General features: G+C 39.4%; 1 protein-coding gene across 1 annotated transcript in view; it reads left to right on the top strand.

Annotated features, from left to right (window-relative positions):
• The first annotated feature begins 751 nt into the window (after positions 1-751).
• The window catches only part of TMEM117 (transmembrane protein 117), a 219,885-nt gene continuing 200,283 nt past the window's right edge, over positions 752-20,353 (top strand). Inside the window, exon 1 of the mRNA XM_074169008.1 lies at positions 752-1,049. Within this exon, the coding sequence (XP_074025109.1) occupies positions 773-1,049 (277 nt within the window). The 5' untranslated portion in view covers positions 752-772. The remainder of the gene's footprint in view (positions 1,050-20,353) is intronic.

The following is a 20,353-nucleotide window of genomic DNA, read 5'->3' as shown; positions in this document are numbered from 1 at the left end:
ACTTCATAAGTAGGCAAGTTTCAAAGTACAGTTTTTGTATTCGTACAAGACAGTATGTGCTCAGGTCACTCTTATTTTCTGGCTTTGAAAATGTACTTAATTATAGGTGTACTTCCTGAAGTCGATGAAGAGATTTCCACAGACTTGCCTGAGCTGCAAGGATTGATTCTAGCAACTTTTCCATCATGTTATTCCTTCACATAAACACAAGTTTCTGATGTTGCTGGCGTTTATGCTTGTAAGCTTCCAGGAGATGAGGTAGTAGAAGACCCCACTGGACTTACGGGCCTGTTCCTTCCTTCTCCTATAAGGAGAAAGATTCAATTTAGGCTTAGCATGAACATTTGTGAAATCTGTGTTGTAATTTTTTGGAATGTGGCTGGAAAGGCACTCTGAGTTTCATGTAGCTGGTCATGTTCTTACATGCTGTATTTTCATGCCCCATTATGGAGCTGTACTTTTAAAGGGATAATATAGAAATGTTTGAGACTGAAAATCCTGTGCTATAATGTATATATGTTTGTTGTTTTTACAGTGGAATGGGCAGAAATTTCAATTTTTCTCTACCTGGATCTAACAGTATCTTTTAAATTGAACTTTAATTGCTAGTCAAGTCTGAAGTGTTAAAAATGATTGATTACAAGGTTACAGTGATTTGACTTTTGGAATGTGCAGGTATCTCCGAAGCCCCAAGAATTCTGGGTGTATATATATAACATTATGTGTTTATGTCTTTACATACAGGCAAAGAACAGTTCTGCAATATCTGAGGATGGATAAAGACTTCCGCTACTACTTCCAGCACCCGTGGTCTCGCTTAGTTGTGGCTTACTTAGTGATCTTCTTTAACTTCTTAATATTTGCTGAGGACCCAGTATCTCACAGTCAGACAGAAGCCAATGTTATTGTTGTTGGGAATTGTTTCTCCTTTGTGACAAATAAATACCCTGAAGGAGGAGGCTGGAGATTTTTGAAGGTGCTTCTGTGGCTGCTTGCCATTCTCACAGGACTGATAACTGGGAAATTTCTCTTCCATCAGCGCCTGTTTGGTAAGTTGTATGATGCACCTACTGACTTCCTGATAATGGCTTTCTGACTTCTCCTTTCAGCTTTCCACTCATTGCAGTTTCATAAGCTTTGCTATTAATCGCTTCAGCTGTTTAGAGCTATATAGAACTCAGTACACCAAAGCTTACATCTTTGTGGAAATTAATGCCGTGTCTACTTATGTGGGCATAATTCACAATGGTTTCAGTCAAAAAAGGCTATAAATAGTGAAAGCTGACATGTTTGAAATACTTGAGAGGTCAGTGATTTTCAATATTATCAAAATACTCCTTTGCATCTTCAGACCCATTTTTAAATCTTACTACATAATTTTCCGCAGAAATTTGCAGGAAAGGCATTGTTCCTTGGGGTGGCAACACTACATGTCTGGTCAAAAGTCACGTAAGTGGAAGCAGAAGCTGTTGTTAGTATTAGCAGAGCCATGCTGAAGAGCTCCCATGTGAAAACAGGAATTCTAGAGAAGGAGGACCTGTCTGTCTCTTAGTAAAAGAGCGAGTCAGTGAAACAGAAAGGTAGGAAATGGAAAAAAACATGACAGTAGATGCTTTCATACACACAAGATGGGACTAAACTGGGGAACTTACTGCACATGGACTGACTGAAAGGAATGGAATGAGCCTGGATTAAATTCCGAGACTGAGAACTTAGATGTAAATATATAGAGAAACAAAAATATCTGTCAGTCTTGAGTCATGGAAAATGTTGCATCTGAGGGCTCAAGGGTGTCTCTAAGTTTCAGAGGTAAGTAGAAATCATGGAAAAGATTACTTCACTCTTGCCAGCTGCACTGTTCTTTGAAACATCTGATTCCAGGTGTGGTATTGCTGGTTGAGATGGACTATATTCTTATACTGGTAGGACCGCAGGATGGATGGTTACCGGAACACCTCGAAGCACATGAGCGATAGGCCATTTCCATAGTCTGTCTTGTTCTATTAAGATAGAGAGCGAACCACTATTGTTTCAATAAATCAAATGTAAAGCTGTTATGTCAAGGAATGAACAAGCAAAGCCACATTAAGAGTTAGAGACTTCTCTTAATACAGACTTCTCTTGAAGCGCTTACTCTGAAAAATAGGTGAGCATCATGATGGCTATTCAGTGGACATTTTACCTTAATGTAATGGTAAATGTATAATGTCCCCATAAAGAGGACATTTTACCTTAATTCCTGGGCTCTGGACCAAGCACTGTCACAATAATGTTTTCGGTTCTGGCTTCCACAATTAAGGACTGATTTTGTTAAATTGGAGAAGATTAGGGATAAGTAACGGAACTGATGATAAAATTGGAAAATAAGCCCTACAGTGAGAGGACTGAGAGGATAAAGGGAAGATTAGAGGGTGACTTGCTGAAATTTGACTTGAAGGACAGAACCTTGAGTCCAGCAAATGTATTGCAGGGTCCAGTGCTTGAAACTGGCAAATAGCCAGCACTTTTTTTTTTTAATCTGAAAGACAATCAGTGGAACAAGTTGTTATAGGATGTGGCTTCATCAAGACATGAATTTTTATTTTTGGGAATATGTTCTAATCTGACTACAGAGTCTTTCTCTACCTTCTCTCTAGGTAGATTATTATGATAATTCCTTCTGGATTTGTAAGTGTGTATCATAGATAGGATGTGTCTTAGCATAAATTTTAAAGTGGCTTGAATCAGCATTACTGCCAAAAGGAGAAGGTCTGCCCAGCCTTCAGTGTCTGCTGCTTCGTGCTTTTGTGCAGTCACTCAGTGAAACAGGCTAGGGAATCTACCCACGTTAGCAGTACTGTCTTTTATTTTTGTCAAGACTGTATCTCTGATGATCCCGATGTTTGTGGCAGCACAAAGAAAGGGTCAGCACTGGGAGAAAGCTAACAGGCAAGAGATTCCTACCCCTGATGGCAGTGCTGGCTTATGAATATTGATGGCTATGGTCTGGGTGACCAATATGGATGTAGACAAAATCGGATGTGAGACTAGTTGCTCCATGTTGAGTTTCATGGCAATTGAAGCCACAGTTCCACCCTCTTAACCCTCCTAAACCACATCGTTTTGGTGCCTTCCTCGAGACAGCACTGCTGTTTGTGCAATGGAACAGCCGACCAGCTCAAGCAGCTGATCCCATGGAAAACCAGTTGCTTCTGCTGTCGTCTCCAGCAGTTCCTTGAACGGATGCGATTGCCTGAGTGCCAGTGCCGATGCGACGGCCAAGAACCATGCAGCCAAGGTAGCCAGAGGCCACAGCAGCCCTACCTTGTGTTGGCTCGAGCACAGAGGGACTGCACCCACACAGTGTGTCAGCGGGAATGTGCTGTTGCTTGTGCTACACTGCGAGCAGTTGGTGTGACTGAAGAGCTGACTGTATTTCTGACCGATGCATCCATCCTAGCTGTAAACTAGCCTCTTGGGATGGCGACTGAATAGATGAGATGATGATGTGGGTTTACAGCTGGAGCGTATCTCTGGGTCTCCAGATTTGTACAACCCATGCTGAAATCTTTCCTGCCTGCTATTTGCCGCTATTTTAATGTGTTTACTGCCTAGAAATCCTGCCTTTTATTGGGATTCTCATTCAGTGTGCCCTCTGGATCTTCTGGCATCAAGCACTTTATGAATTCACCCCTTTATTGTTTTTAATTTCCCTAGTCTAGCTTTTTAAGTAGCTGGGTTAGTCTGTCATTTTTTTCTATTTAATCCTTTTTTTTTTTTTTCCATGTATAATTGCTTGGAACTTGTTCTGTTTTTTAATCCTTGTTCATTCATTTATATTTCTCTGCTAAATTCTATTTGTAGAGGAAATTGTGACTGGTTATTTCTTGTGGCCTTTGTATTACTTCCTGCAGTCAGGAAACCAAATAGCACCAGTCAACCTTCCGCTGTCAGATCTTGGCTCACAGTGTATGCTGCAAATTGAAATTGAGAAGGATTAGTCTGCACATCTCACTTTAGATGAAGAGGAGTGGAAAGGATTTTCTTTCCCTGTGCCCTTCCTGCTCTTTTGTCCCTTGTCTTCTGTATTTCTTGCTGCTGAGTTTGCATATGAACTAGAAAAATAGTGTAACTAGAACGATGTCATAACACGGTTTACCATCTGTGACAGACACTGTCTGATAGCCATGACTGTCATGAACTATAAAAATAATAGAATTAAGTTCAAGCATGTTATGTTTCTAAAAGTGGAAGAAGTGCTGGAAATATTATTGAGGCTTTATCTCTCGGAGTTTATAGAGAGATAAGGGAGTAGGTAGACTATCTTGTTGAGAAGTAGAGATTTCGATTAGAGGACATGGTGGGATGTTTTCTGTTGATAATATTCATTTCGACCTTTGAACAGTAACCTCTTCAGGGACTCCTTCAAGTAACTGCTCATGACTTAAAACAAGATTAGAAAACAATTGCATTTCTTGCGCTTCAGTCAAGAAATAACATCATTTGGTAAACGTCTCCTGTAATAAATATTTCCAAGGAAAACAGCCTTTATCTAGTACATTCTTTATATCTTTATGGCATATGGTTAGAACAAATGGAATTTGAAAATTGCCTTTTGGCTGTTATCCACTATATTCTTTTGATTCATCACTAAGCATATCTTCTATTTGGTTAGGTATTGTGTTTTGCCACGCTTTTTATTTTGCAATGGAAAATGAAAGGTCATACATGAATACTAGAAGTTTGTGGAAATAAAAAATATAGACCCCTGTTATTTTTTGTTCTGCATGAGAGAGTTACTTGACGGAGGGAAAAATGGAATCTTCTTTGCATTTACTTATAGATTTCTTGATTTATTTTCTGCTTTATTAAAAGCAGATAGAGCTTACAAACTGACCCCATTTGATGTCACTATGGGTTCAGAAAATGCATTCAAATCTTAAATGCCAACCTGAAAGATTCCTTAATAAGCTCTTGCACATTTTTCCTATTGCTCTGGGCACTATCTGGAAAACAACAGTGTTTAGTGTATAGAAAGTATACGTTTTGATTAGCACTTTCTCAGCGGATACACAGTTGCAGTACTATACTGCATCTCAGGCCTAGATTCCGAGTTCAGTGGGGTTTTTTGGGGGCCAAAGTTCGGGCTGTGCATTTTGCGTCAATGTATATAAATATGATCTATCATGTAAATTTAAAATTATCTTTCATTTGAATAGACTTTCAGCACTATGGATAAATGGGCAGTATAGTTGGAAAAAATTTTTATTTTTTCAGTCCAGCATCTTTGCTTTGACTATTTTCCATGTGTAATAATCCTTACTTTATAATGCTTATTAGATAGTTTGTAAAAACACACCACAAAATGTGCATGTGTCCACCTGCCCATTTTTCTGTTTCTAAGTGATTATAAAGATGTATTAAAATCTGATTAAAAGCCTGTAATTACAGAGACTGGATTTTATTCAATTACCAATGAGTGTGCCTAGATTTACATTCATAAGTTGCTTTCTAAATGATGCAGATGGAAACTAATACTTAATATGTCATAACAGCTTATGGAAAACAAGATATATAGAACTAAAGCTGTATTTCTTAAAACAGGGGAATGATCATAATACTGCAAGCAAATCAGAGCAGTTGAACAAGTGTTGAATTTAATGGGTTGCTCTCATATAAAGTTCACAGTATGCAGTTTGTTTAGAATTAAATTATAATCTGAGCTTCATAGACACTGAAGTGAATAAATAAAGCAGTCATTATAGGAATTGCACTGAGCTATGGATACACATTAATGTTGCAAATTTTTTAATGGACAGTAGTGTCATGCTGGGAGCAATTTCATGATAGACACTTCCAAACAAAACACCCACTGAGGACCTGTCGTCTGAAAGCATTACTCTCTTTGTCAAACATCTTATCTGGAAAGCTCTAAAAGATATTGCAAACCTATTATAAACAGACTCTTCAGTCTCTGCTTTTATGCTGAAAGTTAAAGTGTGTTACCAACTGAAGAGATGAGCGTATGCAGATTGCAAGAGGCAATTAAGCAGAATGAGATTTAGTCAGAATAGTAATGCACTGCATGTGAGAAAAGGGGATCTGTTAGACAACTGACAGACATAAGATAAATTAGTATGTATGTGTACGATTAATTTGTATCCTGATATATTAAGCGTCATGTTAATGTAAAATCTGTGTGGAGGTATTGCTGCTAGTGTTGCTGTGGCGTATCACTTTCATAGTGGTGCTTGCGCAATAGCCAATGAACCAAATGTGATATGTTTTGTAAAAAGAAAAAAAAAAAGCTATGGTAAGATTTTTGCATGGTTGTTTTTCAGCCAGATTGTTTCCCGTTCTTGTTTGATAGTAGTTATGTGAACAGTTGTGCCACCATCTGTAGGAACAAGTGATGGGTGTATGGCAATACTTGCATCAAGCTCTAACCTGATTGATGGAGCGTATTCTTTTCTGTTGTCAGTTCTGTATCTTACATTACAATAAGATCTGTCACTTGATACCCAGCAACTTTGTTCCTGCTTTTTCTTTTCCATTTTTCAGCCTAGTAGAAAGCAACTAATGTGATAGCTGGTAAAAAAATACTGTCTTCAAGAGCATGTTCAGTATGAATTTCAATAACAATGATCAAGTTAATGCTGTTGAAGGTATTCAAGATCTACTGTGATTGCTCCACAGTCAATTCACCTCTTTTGTTTCCAGTAAAATGTTGAAGCAATACAGTAAGATTATTTTGGTCCTACAAAATGTGTGCCAAGGGGCCAATCTAACAGTTTGCTAATAATAACGTGCAAATGACTGTGAGCAAGCATTTCTGAGAGCCAGAATCCTCAACAAAAAACATAAAAAGGGAGAAGCTTGCAGCCAGCCACTGAATGAGTGCAGGCTCATCAGATTCCAGCTCTGGCACATTGCCAGTAATTAAGATGTCAGTTTAAAATAAACTGTACATCATTCATGAGGGAGACCACAAGTGACCTTTGAAATATAAATGAAAAGCATGCAAGTGACCTCCTAATTTCTTCTTTTACTCTTGTATTTTCAGAAGAGCTGTAACATTTTCCTTCATCCTCTCTTCAGGCTTAATGAGAAGATCACTGTCGTCTGCTTCTAGCATTCGTTGTGGGATCAGTCTCATACCATGTTACCTCTGGGCAGTAAATTATAGAGCTTAGTTGGAGAGGTACAGGCAGGGGCTACAAAAAGATTATTCTCCCTTCGGTGAAAGCTTTGATTCCACTGGAGGTGCATATCCCATTCCCCAAGCAGTAGCATGAGACTGCGAGAAGAGCTACATGTGTCAGATTATCCATAATGGGAAGGCTCTGGAGAATATTTAGCATCCAGTGACTGAAAACTAAAAATAAGTTCATTGCTGCTTAATATTGATGTGTCAACTCTGTGTTTTGATCTTTTTGATGTGACTTTCAGATTTTTCTTTCCATTTGAGACTAGGAGTGAGTTTGGAATGATGCCTGCCACTTACAGGAATAATATGTCTCCGTTCCCTGATTTCCAGAAATAGAAGTGAGCTTATTCCTAGCAGAAGCAGCCTGATGGGCATAGTGCAGGTGCAACCTAGTGCAGGGGCAAATTTCTTCTATCCTTATTCCATACAGTGATGGTGTTAGTGTGGAACATCACCTCGCCATGTGCCCCCCTGGAGAGCCCCAAGGAGAACGTGATCTCCTTCGTCATGCTGTGTCCTTTCAAAGGTCCCCATAGACTATCTGAGTGGCTTGAAGAGCCTTCATGTACCAGACAACATTTCTCTTTGTGTGATTCTGCTGGGACTCCAAGTCACCCTGTGCATCTGCCGTATAAAGTTATATATTTCATTTTCTTAAAAAAAATTCCAAAATGAAAAAAACCCACAAACCCAGAATTCTGGGCTTTAAAAAACTATTTAGCAAATAGTAAGTGTGGCTTATACATTTCTTATAGATATTTTGCATATGGCAAAAATAGAAAAAAAATTGTAAATGTACTCACTAACCAGACTAACTTTTGAGGAGGAGGGATCAGTAATTGTTCCCTACAGGACAGGTAGGGCAGTAACACAATATTTCTAAATATGATTCCTGGGGCAGACGGGGCATATAACCTTATTTCAGATGCTGGAAAAACAAGTGTTGTGCTTTCTTCTATCTCTGTTTTTGTCAGAAGGGGCAGTACCCTGTTCCCCATTGGGTGGTCCCTGTCAGGGGATGGCAGGAACAGCAGAGACTTCTCTGCTTTGAGGATTCACACTCTCCCTGGTGCCTCCAGGAGGGAAAGGAGTCTCCTGGGGGCAGACTGGTCACCTGGGTAGAGGTAGCAGCAGAGCCTCAGAGCAAGGTGAACTGAGACATGAACAGTAAGTGTTAAGTAACTCATTGTAAGAAGCAATGATCATGTGAAGCTTTTCCAAACAAAGCAAACAAAGCACTTTTCATCCAAATTTTCTCAAAGCTTGGTTCAGATAAAGCATTATCATTTCCTTTGTTTTCTAAGTAAGGTGAGATGTTCTTACCCATCTACTATGTTTAATTCCAGAGTCAGCTGCATTTCAGTCCTAAGCAGATCACCATGGATCACCATGGATTCCACCATGGATCACATACCTACCTCTTAGGAATGCTTTAAAATTTAATCCACAAATAGCCCTCAGTTGTTATTGCCCAAGCACCAGCCTGTTATGGTTCCTTGGTGCCATTATGAAGGCCTCATTAGAACTGACTTTCAGTTTGCGTAGTTAGGCAGTAGCCCAATCTCTGCAGCACAGACCAGGAGCAGATGACTACATAGGTGTTCGGGAGCAAGACTCTTCTTTTGAAATTTTCAAGTAAAAATGCTGATGGTAATTTAATGATAGTTATGATGGTATTTTAATGATGACAATAGTAATTAGAAAAACACAGAGTGTTTTCCTATTTGATATAAATATTCAAAAGCGTCTAAAATGTTTAAAGTAGTGTCCTCCCTTAAGCTCAGCAAAGCAGGAATTTAAGTTTTCTTAGATTATATATCCAAATAAAGAGGTAGAAAAATAATTTATTAAGACACGAGTTTAAAATTACAAGCTGCAACCATGTTTTTGTTTTGCACATTGCAGATGCAATACAATTCAATTCAAATTGATCATTGAATAAGTTATAGCAAAGTACCTGATTTAAGTGTGATTATCAGCTATTTTACTATGATTTATAAGACATTAAAATATTACAAACGTTATGGGTTAAACCGGTGGTGCTTCTGGCTCAGTATCTGACAGTAGCCCATGATGAATGCTGAGATAAAGGTATAGGAATAGGAAAGACTGTACCGATGACTCCCAGAATAGTTTCCCAGCCCCCAACAATTTTTTCAGAATTCAAACAAAAATATGTCTATTTTTAGATGCCTTTGACAGTGATTCTGAAGACAAATAATGAAGGTAGTAGTTAGCAGCAGTCTGTTCCTGCCTACCTGTTACTAAGAAGCAAGTCCTTCTCAAATTTTCACATGTACTCATAAAACCCCAAATTTACCGTCTCCATCCTCCTACTTCTGTTAAGTTACTGGGAAATTTGTTGGTTTCGGCCATTTGCTTGAAGTGCAGCAAAAATATTTAAAAACAAACTTGGTTGAAAAGAGGCAGATTCTTCTGCTGAGGTCTTCCTGCCCTCTAAAATGCCTTGAATTCATCTTTCATCTGCAACACTGGGGTATGATCTTTCAAAGTGGACAGCTGCTTAGGGCTTTCTATGCTCACTTATGCACATGCTAAATAATGTTTTCTATTTCTGGGACACTGATGCAATGTGTGACTACTAAGAAGCACACTTTCGTTTAATACTAAAGCAAAGAAGAACCTAAATCTGTGCAAGATTCAGCCAAAGTCAAACATGCTAAACAAATAATGAAAATTAGAATTATGGCAGGGAGGGCGTAAAGGGATGAGGCAGGATCGAGGAAGATGTTCCTAGAGAGTCACAGCAGCAATAATATTTAATTTTACTTTACTTGAGTAAAAGAGAACAAGGCCCAAAAATTGAGAGATCCCAGCTTTAATTAACAGAACCCCCAAAATATCCTAGCTCTCTTGCTAATCTGTGGTCATAGACGTAAGTGACAAAAAATACGGATCTTAATTTGCTCTTGACAGTGACGTGCTGGAGGTATAGAAAGTGAAGGAGAAACTGAAAATTAGTATTTTATGTGAAGCTTCTGTGGAGTTCCTGACCTGGGAAATTCAGGGATTAGCACAGCATTCAGTTTTGTATCACTTTCATATAGCAAATGAAAATGTAAAGTCTTTGCAAATAGTTTTCTCCATGCCTTCCACTTTGCTTGATGTTGTTCTTGATACATACCAGCTTAGATGACTTCGAAGTGTTTTGGGGCCATGCTTATATCCTATGCGCCTCCTCTCTGTGACAGCCAAAGGTGGAGCAAGCTTTATCTAAATTAGAGGTCACTTCTGTATGACTTACTTATCTAAATTCAAAGAGTAAAACAGAAGTACCCTCCAGCAGTGTTGATCTGCTGGAGGGTAGAGAGGCTCTGCAGAGAGATCTCGACAGGCTGGATCGATGGGCCGAGACCAACGGGATGAGGTTTAACAAGGCCAAGTGCCAGGTCCTGCACTTCGGTCACAACAACCCCAGGCAGCGCTATAGGCTGGGGGCAGAGTGGCTGGAGAGCTGCCTGGCAGAAAAGGACCTGGGGGTGTTGGTCGACTGTCGGCTGAACATGAGCCGGCAGTGTGCCCAGGTGGCTAAGAAGGCCAACAGCATCCTGGCCTGTATCAAGAACAGTGTGGCAAGTAGGGACCGAGAGGTGATCGTCCCCCTGTACTCGGCACTGGTGAGACCCCACCTCGAGTACTGTGTCCAGTTTTGGGCCCCCTACCACAAGAGGGACATTGAGGTGCTGGAGCGGGTCCAGAGAAGGGCAACGAAGCTGGTGAGGGGTCTGGAGCACAAGTCTTACGAGGAGAGGCTGAGGGAGCTGGGGTTGTTCAGTCTGGGGAAGAGGAGACTGAGGGGAGACCTTATTGTTCTGTACAAGTACCTGAAAGGAGGCTGTAGAGAGACGGGGGTCGGTCTCTTCTCCCAAGTCACAGATGATAGGACAAGGGGTAATGGCTTCAAGTTGCGCCAGGGGAAGTTCAGGTTGGATATTAGGAAACATTTCTTTACTGAAAGGGTTATCAGGCATTGGAATGGGCTGCCCAGGGAGGTGGTGGAGTCACCATCCCTGGAGGTATTTAAGAAACGTGTAGACATGGTTCTTCAGGGCATGCTCTAGTGTCCAAGATTACTGGTTTGTGGTGGGGTGCTGTGTGGGTGGGTGATGGTTTTTGGTTTGGTTGTTGTTGTTGTGTGTTCAGGTGGTGGGTGGTGGTTTTGTTTGTGGTGTTGTTTTTTTTTTTTTTTTTTTTTACTGTTGGTTGGACTCGATGATCTCTGAGGTCCCTTCCAACCACTACGATTCTGATTCTGATTCTGATTCTGATCTAAGTACTACTCTCTTGGGGGTATCTACAGATTTCTATCTCTTAGGCTGCAGATAAAACAGTGAGTTCCTCTTGAGGCTGTGTTTCTGATTGCCGTGGCACGTACCAGAACGAATGCAGGCATCTGTGGTCTCTTCAGAGTCAAAGGGGCTACACTGCAGCACTGCTGCCTGCACAGGGTTGGCCCACAACATACCTGAAAAAGTCACCCTTAGCACTCTACCAACACCCGTGAACTCTGGAGAGCCAAAATCCTTTTTTGTCTCAAATGTTATGGTATTATCATACATTTGCTGCAAAACTCCCATTTGGTATTGTGTCCTCTGGTGGTGATTCATAACTGTTTAATTCTTCTGCTTCCACTGATGCTGTGCAAGTTCCTCCCCATAGATCAGCTACTTCAGACAAGACATCTCCTCGAACAGTTGTGCCATTTGCTGCAGGGCGCAGGTTCTTCATTGACTTTCTCCTGTTGGTAGTGCCCTGGAAATTAGATTGATGCCTGATGCAATTACATTAGAAGACCAAAATTGAGAGTGGGAATTTGCACTTTACATACGTTGAGGTGTACTCAATGTAAGTATATATTCAATCCCTCGTTTTAATTTTTATATTTACAAACCTTATCCCTCAAGAGACATGCCATAAAGCTGCTTTGCACTATTTTGTCTTGTTGAGGGAAGCAAGTTAAGCCTGTTCTATCCATTTCCTTGGTGTGATGTATTATGGGAAGGTAAAGTCCTTCAAAAACTGCTTCCTCAGAGAAGGAAGAGCATGTGTATTCCTAAGTATGTCAGCATCACTTAGGTGTCTTTGGCACTATGAAAGGCACTATTCATTTTGTCACTGAATAATTCATATTATTTGAAATTGAACTCCTTTATAACTAGACCTCTCAAGGAGTCTCAATGGATGTTTTATGACCACTGTAAATGCCTCAAGACAAAATTTATGGTTATTTTTCAATACATATGAGATTTACTGAATGTAGTCTAACAAGATATTCCTAAAATAAATGCGACTTTAAATTAAGTAAAGACATTTTTAACTCTGTTGAAGAAGTTTGAATTCCTTTGTCTAAGAGGGAAAGGATCTTCCTCTGAAAAAGCTGGAAATGTTTAGCAGCAAAATGGAGAAAGTGCTCCATAACCTCAAGGAAACAAGTGCCATGTGCTGTTTTCTGTGTCTGTTCCGTGCTAAGACACTAGAGTCTTGAGACGGAGAGCTCTTTTTTGGCTGTTTGAAGATTAAGATGCTGTGCACTGTCATGCTGCACATAAAGCATTCTGCACCTGAAAGCTGCATCATTGGCATGTCTTTATTATTTCTCTTTCTCTTAGATCCTGAGCTATATAAATAATCATCCAGCTAAAAGTTGGACAGATGCACCTTTAGAGGTGAAATGCTTTTCTGTAGTAGCATCAGACTTCCCAGGGAACAGCCTTTTGCCATATTAACATGTAGAGGTGGCTAGAAAGGGTTTTCATCCCTACCAGTTCACCAGCACCTTTCTCCTTTGATTATTTCAATTTTGATCATTCAGACCTGTATGGTGAATCAAACTCGAGTAGCCGCTAAGCTTAGCTAGCTTGCATTTTGCATTTTGCAACAGCCTCTGCAAAGTGCTCCAGTGGAGGATTATTGCTTCCCTTGTGATACTGAAATTTGGGAAAGGCCACATGCGTGTCTCCTTACCAGCAGGAGACTTCTCCCTGGGGACTGACCTTAGTTTTTAGTGGTTCAAACTGTGAACTGGTGACTTTCTTCCTTTGCCCTCTCTCAGTGAAAATGGCCTTTCTAGTGACTGTTGTGTGAGCTAAAAGAGCTGATAAAATCCCTACTCTCAAAGTATGCCCAGACACTGCATTCCTTAGTGGTCACTTTTAGTCTTTGTCCAAACTTTACGGCTGAAAGAGTCAGAATCTTGCATTAGCTGGTCAGTCCATCCTCATTTCCCCTTTTCTTTCCCATTTCTCACCAAAATCTTACCCAATCCCAGATGACACAAAACTTAAAACTCTTCAGCCACTGTGCATGCTGAAGTTTTTTATTAGAAGAACTGCAATTATTTCAGTTCTCAGTTAAAGTTTTCATTGTATATGTGAAGAGCTTACAGAGGCAGTCTGTGTGTACCCAGAGGTTATCAGAATGCCTTTCTGGGTATTAAACTAAATCTTAACTTGGTTGAGGCTCATATAAGGTTGTATATGAAATATGGATTATTGATCCTTGGATTTCCAGATGTGATTTGATTTCCTGATAATGTTGATGTGCTATTAGTGTAGATCATATACTTATGTTTGTATAGTTGTCTTGTAGCTTTTTTTTTTTTTAATGTTGGACTCTCCTTCTGCCTTCAGGCTTCAGACAAGCGTGCAAATGTCTCTCTAGGGATGCATTCTGCCCTAAGTTACTCCAGGAATGGGTTTGGTGGACTTGGCAGTGATAGGTTTATGGCTGGACTTGATGATCTTAAAAGGTCTTTTCCAACCTAAATGATTCTGTGATTCTGTGATTCCTAACCTTACAAAAACGGTGGCTCTTTACAATGCATCAGCTCCCCCACGGTTTCCACACCTCACCTTCCAGCAAAAATACCCGGAGTCCTGCCCAGCTGGGATTTGGATTTATCAAGAAAATGAGCGATAACAGATCCGTTACTCTCATGCTGTGGTAATGGCTACGGCGTATGAGGTCCTGCTGTTGTTTAACAGGGGCAGTTGTTGCAATTACAGTCTGTGTAAACAACTGGCCAGAAACACAGTTATCAGGGGAAAATTAGCTTTGAGAAGCAATTCAGACAGAAATAATTATCTTTCAACAGAGGAGCACCTTCTAGTGGTATTGAATGAATATGGCAGCTAGTTAAAATGAGTTATTTTCTTAAAATGAGACTTAAGTATGCTAGGTGAAGAATAGTAATGAATATTTCTGTACCCTATTTTTATGATTAAATTGATAATTCATTTAAAAGACAAAGGAAAAAGCCAAACCTCAGTAGGAAAAGCATATATTTGGAAAAATTAGAACATTTTTCAATTACAGTACTCTGCCTCTTTATCCCCCCCTCTTTCCTCTCCCCTCTTCTCCCCCCCAACCTACTATCTTGTTACCTTTTTATGCACTTACCGTGAAATAGTATTTTTATGTGTTCTACTGTGGAACCTATCTAACCTTGGCTTTTTTTTAGTAATGAAAATTTGGGTTCATTATATATCTGATTTAGCTACAAAGGAAATTTGTGATGGAACTGTTATTTTGTCCAAAGTTTCACTGATTATTAACAGTTTCTCCATCCAGTGTATTTCTAGTAAAGATATATTTCTCAATATAGTATTTGGCATGGTTACTTTTGCAAATGACATAGCATCAAATAATTTAAAATTCAAGTTTTCCAAAATTACTACTAAATTCAGTGGAATATTGTGGTTTAGCTGATATTGTGGATTTCTACTCTTTCAATTTGTATGTAGCAAATAATCCTTTTTGGACCCATTACATGGTGTACATGTACAAATCAATGGTGTGCTATTTCTAGAAAGGCAAATTAGAATTAATGATCAATTCTTACTATTATGTCATCGCAGGAGATTTGTGCATTAGTGGAAGCTATTTGTATGAAACAGATATTCATATTTAGATTTTCATGGGGATTCTCATAATTTTGCAACTGTGTCAAAAATGTCTAATATAAGAAGTCCAATTTGAAGGCGGTTAAAAGAAGATGTAACTATAGTTCCACTTTTTAATTCTGTTAACATAATTCCAAAGTAGGGAACTTGACCTTTTTTTCCTGAAGAAATTTGTCAGCATCTGGAAACTTCAGCCCAAAGTTGAAAAAGGTCTTGCAAACGTTTTAACCAGTGAAATCTCATTCCATAACACTTGTTTTGGTTGCGCCATTATGAAATAGATTTGTTGAAATAACTAGTATTGCATCCTCCATCCCATGGTAAGGCAACTGGGAACGTGGGGTGAAGTTAATGGAGTTGGGGTTTTGTCAACTGCTTCTGTAACAGTGGGCACAATATTCTGCAAAATATTGCAAGTGCCACACAGTCACTTGTTAGAGGTACAACTGCCTAAGGCTGTTTTGAGTCTGGGAGAAGAATAATCAGCTTTCCCATGTAACATCTGTGCAGCTTGCAGCACATATTAATTCTGATAGAGAACGTGATTAACTGACTGCATCACTTTTTGGTGCTCAGACAAGTGCCTGTCTGGATGCATATACAGATGCTGGTTGAGGCATATACAGTTTATGAAACAGTTTTCGCCAAGTCTGAAAACGCTCAGGTCTAAGTGCGTACCCCCATATTTCATTGTAGGCTAGAGAGCCGACTTGCTTGCCACTGGAATATACTTCCTCTTGGTCCCACAGCATCAATCCTCCACTTGTCTTGTGCATTGGAAATGCAAACACACTCTGTAACCCCTGGGGTTCCTCTATGTGCACCGTGAGATTTAGTCACAGTGTCCAAAACAGGTAGCATAGTTGCAAATATTTACTGAAGGCAAAAAATAAAACAAACCCCATGCTTAATCTGTACATACTGAGATTGAATCAGAAACCTCTCTCTGGTCAGGCTTTACTTTTCTCTGCATACTTTATGCCTCTGATTACAACTAGAGAGAGGGAGCCTCCTGCATGGGAGTGCTCATCCGCTTGGGGGGTCCAGATGAAAAAATAGTGTACTCTGTTCTCGACCAGGAGACAGTCTAGCTCTTTTTTTTTTTTTTAACTAAAATGAGCATTGTTTCACTTCCTTCACAGATTTGTTTTGTTAGAACACGTGCCATCTCCTGTATTTGACTGACCAAGTGACTACTTTTTTTGCCTTGAGGAAATGTAAATCTGTTTTCTCGTTTGCTCTCTGCCAGTGATGGCTCTCTTTAAGCCATTTTTCTCTCTTTGATGGCTGAGCAGGCACACTCAGTAGTGACCCTGACCTTCCCTGCACAGAGTCCTAGAGACAGCATTGCTTGCTTTAGTCCCATAGAAAATCCCTGGGATTTTCTCGTAGATCAAATCAAAAGCTCATGGTCAAATCTAAATCTCTTTTGACTTCCAGTTCAGCACTGGGGTTGGTTGTGGGTGGCTGCTTCCTGTCGATCTCCGCTGCGTGTGTTTGCTAGAAAGGGGCATTGCTCATTCCAATCAGGCTAAAGGTTTATTAGGCATATTTGCTATTATTTAAACATATTAAACTATTTACATATAAGTACAATCAACTATGTTTATATTTTTTTAAGTTTATATTACAATCAGGTTTGCAATTTACTGTGCTAGAATACTACATTTTGGACTACTTACCGGAATGACCATTTGTAAAGCTGTAGATACTTCCAGGTGGATGATGACAAAATCTGTTTTGTTTTCTGACTCAAAAATGCTTTATAAATATTTATTTTAAAAAGCTATGTGGCAGACAGATTGTAAGCAACTCTATTTACTGTTAAGAATAAGCTTGTGAATCAGTTTCAGTGCAGTTTCAGGAGAAAAAAATAGTATAGAAGAAAAAGGAAATAATTATTTTGACAAGTTGTTGCAGAGTACTGCTAAACTGATGTTGAAAAACAGAGATTACAGCACTGCCCTTCAGAGTTTAGCGTCAGCATTGTATGGGATATAAATGATGCTGTGTTTCTTTTACCTACTGTGAAATTTGGATTCCAATGAATTCAAAGAAGGAAAATTTAGCTTCTGTAGGCACTACATATAAGATGCTGAAACATTGTAGCTCTAAAATTAAACAAAAAAGAGGAGGATCATGAAATTACTTTTATATATCTGACAGTTAAAAATGCAGGTTTCTTAAAAATGCTAGAAAATCTTAAAGGATAAAGGGTGCAAAAATATAATTAGTACATGCCCTCTAAAAAGCTTCTCTTTTGTTATACAGTGAGGACATCTAAAGAGAGAATTTTTTTTTCACATTGATTTTATAGCCTGGGATATAGTCACATAGAACTCAAAAATCTGCACCTCAAGAACAAATGCGTTAGCATTTTCTATTGCTAATGCAGGGTTTTCAGTTGCTTCTCTCCTAAAAAATGTTCTAAAACATTATAGGAAATCAATATCTATTTTTACAGGTTTCCTTTTGACTGCATCAGCACAATCGTCTAAACCTGAAGTAATAACACCAGTAAGAGTAAAGCCTATAATTAAAATCATATGTTAAATCTGTATAATGGAAATTGACAGAAAAATTCACAGTTAAGTCTGCCTACGCACTGTAGTTCTGGCATAGCTTTAAGTCTTCCCACATTATCTGCATTTTACAGCTTATTCACAACAGCAGCTGGAGGTATTGCATCCAGGTAATAGTAATGAAATTAATGTAAAGCAGAGAGGGAGATGTGGTGCCTTTATGAATCCCCTGCAACGCTCGGTACAGCAGATGGCACTGACCATTACTACCCCGCTCTCGGTTACCCTTGGGTAATCCATTAAGAAAAGAAAATGTCAGTCCTTCCCTTGCAGCAGAAAAAGTTCATCTTCCCATTCTTGTTTTTGTATTAAAAGACAAATGTTCATTCTTTTGAACATTTGTATTTCTATTCTTTTTACTTTGAGAAATAGCAAGCAATCTTTAAAGACTATGTGGCATTTTAGAGGAAGGCAGAGTGATATACTTTTCACCTGCATTTGCTCATCTGTGGTTTCTCGTTCAGACCAGGCCCTTGAGAGCACCAAAATCGGGTAAGACAGGCTGCACAAGAAGCCTGATGGAAAGATGTCTGGCTACTAGTGATAGTCTTCTGACTGGTATTGGCTGGACTGGTGAGAAACTGGAGACCTTAGGTTCCTGTTGACCTAGCACATCATGTACTTTGCAAGGATATGATTTTTCTAGCTAGGTTGGTAGCAGAGACCTTGACTATTACATTTTGTGATGTTAGGCTGCATTTTACCTTAGACTGCAAAGGCTGAGAACTGCAGTTCTCCCTGATTAAGGTTCACCTTTCCCAGCCAGAGGAAGTCCCATCCCTGCTGAGTCATGTGAAGGGGAAGGGACCGAGCTGGTAAGTGGTCAGCTGGGAGAAGGCCTGAGAAGAGAGCTTGAGGGGGCTATAGAGGTGGTAGGTCCCTGCACGGGGGCCAGCAAGTCCCATCTCCTCTGACTGTGGGCTCCAGGCACAGTGTGGGGAGAGCTGGCAGCCCTGAGACTCAGATGTTTCCCTAAGGCAGGAGTAGAGAAGCTATGTTTCCCTGCAAGGCGCATGGTGGACTTAGCCACGTTACCTGCCTCTGCTGTGGTTCCTCCAGCTGTAGAATCAGTCTAGGCATATTTTTTCTTCTGCCTAAACAGCTTTGGCTTCCACTGGTGAAAGCACTGTACAAAGGTGAAATATTTTAAGTGCCTTGTGGTACTGTTTGTCACAGCTTTTTGCCAAGTGAGGTGTTTCGGAGACGTGGAAAAGAAAAACTTTGTTATCAGAATACATTAATTTATCTATATTGAAGAGAAAACCAAATTTTCAAGAACATTTGAATATTTTTATTTTAAAAAGGTAAGCTCATGTCTTAATAGGTGTGAAAATTTCAGGTAGTTTGTCTGTGAGAGAAAGGTATTACAAAGACAAATGGAGAACAGTGTGTGCATAAAGATAGCTTTCCTTAGAAAGCAGCTTTGGGACATCTGTAGAAAATTTAGCTCTTCAACTTAAAGGTTTTTGTTTTAACAATCTTTGCTTCCAAAATAATGCTGAATTTACAGTACTAAATGAGAATTTTTTCCTCTGACCACAGCTAAGCACATACATAAACAATCAAATCTTTCTGGCCCTGGTCTATTTCGTATTCATTTAGCATATTACAAAGATGCCCACCACTGTTATATCTCAGGATCTAGATATGGTACATGAAAGCTACCCATACCTTGCAGTCAGTTTGGTTGGCTAGTACATTATTACAACATTCAATAATGTGGTCAAACCCATTATAACAGTTGGGCATTTAATTGGATACCATGTCCTCAGATTTAATCCAAACAACGATCTATGAGAAACCAGTATTGCAACATACTTGTCATAGTAGAAGGTGTTGACTTTGGCTCTTCGCTGTTTAGTTTATTGTTCACTTATTGTAGCAAAATGGAATAAACTTATTCAATTTTATTTGTTTATGTCATTCCGTCTGGGGAATATTGTAATAAAACATTTTAGGAGCATGTATTTCCAGATAAAAATGACCAAGTAAATACGAACAGATGTCTTGGGCCTTTTAACTTTTGTTTTGTAGAAAACCTTTGATGTCAGTCAGGACAACATTAGCATTAGTTCAGCCTAGTTGGACAAAAATGCTTTAAAAAAGTGTGCTTAATTGATTATAGAATCACTTATGAGCAGGCAAACAAACGTCTAGAAGCCTTGTCGGCTACTAGGGTGTATTCACAGCTGAGTATCATGAGGAACATGAATAGCTGAGGGTGAGGGAAGGATTTTTTATTAGTTTTGTGGCCTGAAGGTGATTTTTAAAGATTTCCCAGTGCCTTTAGACTCAGCCCAGAACAAGGTATGTTGTGTGAGATGCCCAGGCTGGAAGAACAGACGCCAGAGGCGCTGTGACACAGATACTTTTTGCAGGAATGCCCCTGTCTTCTTTTTTCCCTACTGCTCTTCATTATTCACAAATAATGAAGAATAATTTGGAATAATCTTTTCAGAAGCATAAAGTGGTTTCTTTGGTTTTTCTTCCCCTTTTTCTCTTACGTGTGCAAGCAAGTTGGGACTTCTGTTATAGACAACTAATAGAAAATCAATGAGCTTTATAGGATTGTGTGGACCGTGTAGGATTGCGTCCGGCAATAGAAACAGACATAGAGTCGTAGATTTATTTATTCCATATTTTTCTTTCAAGTCCCTGGAAAT

This window comes from Numenius arquata, chromosome 2, assembly GCF_964106895.1.
Source record: "Numenius arquata chromosome 2, bNumArq3.hap1.1, whole genome shotgun sequence".
Taxonomy (NCBI): Eukaryota; Metazoa; Chordata; class Aves; order Charadriiformes; family Scolopacidae; genus Numenius; species Numenius arquata.
Note: the sequence above shows the minus strand (reverse complement) of the source record. Positions and strands in the feature narration are given on the sequence as shown.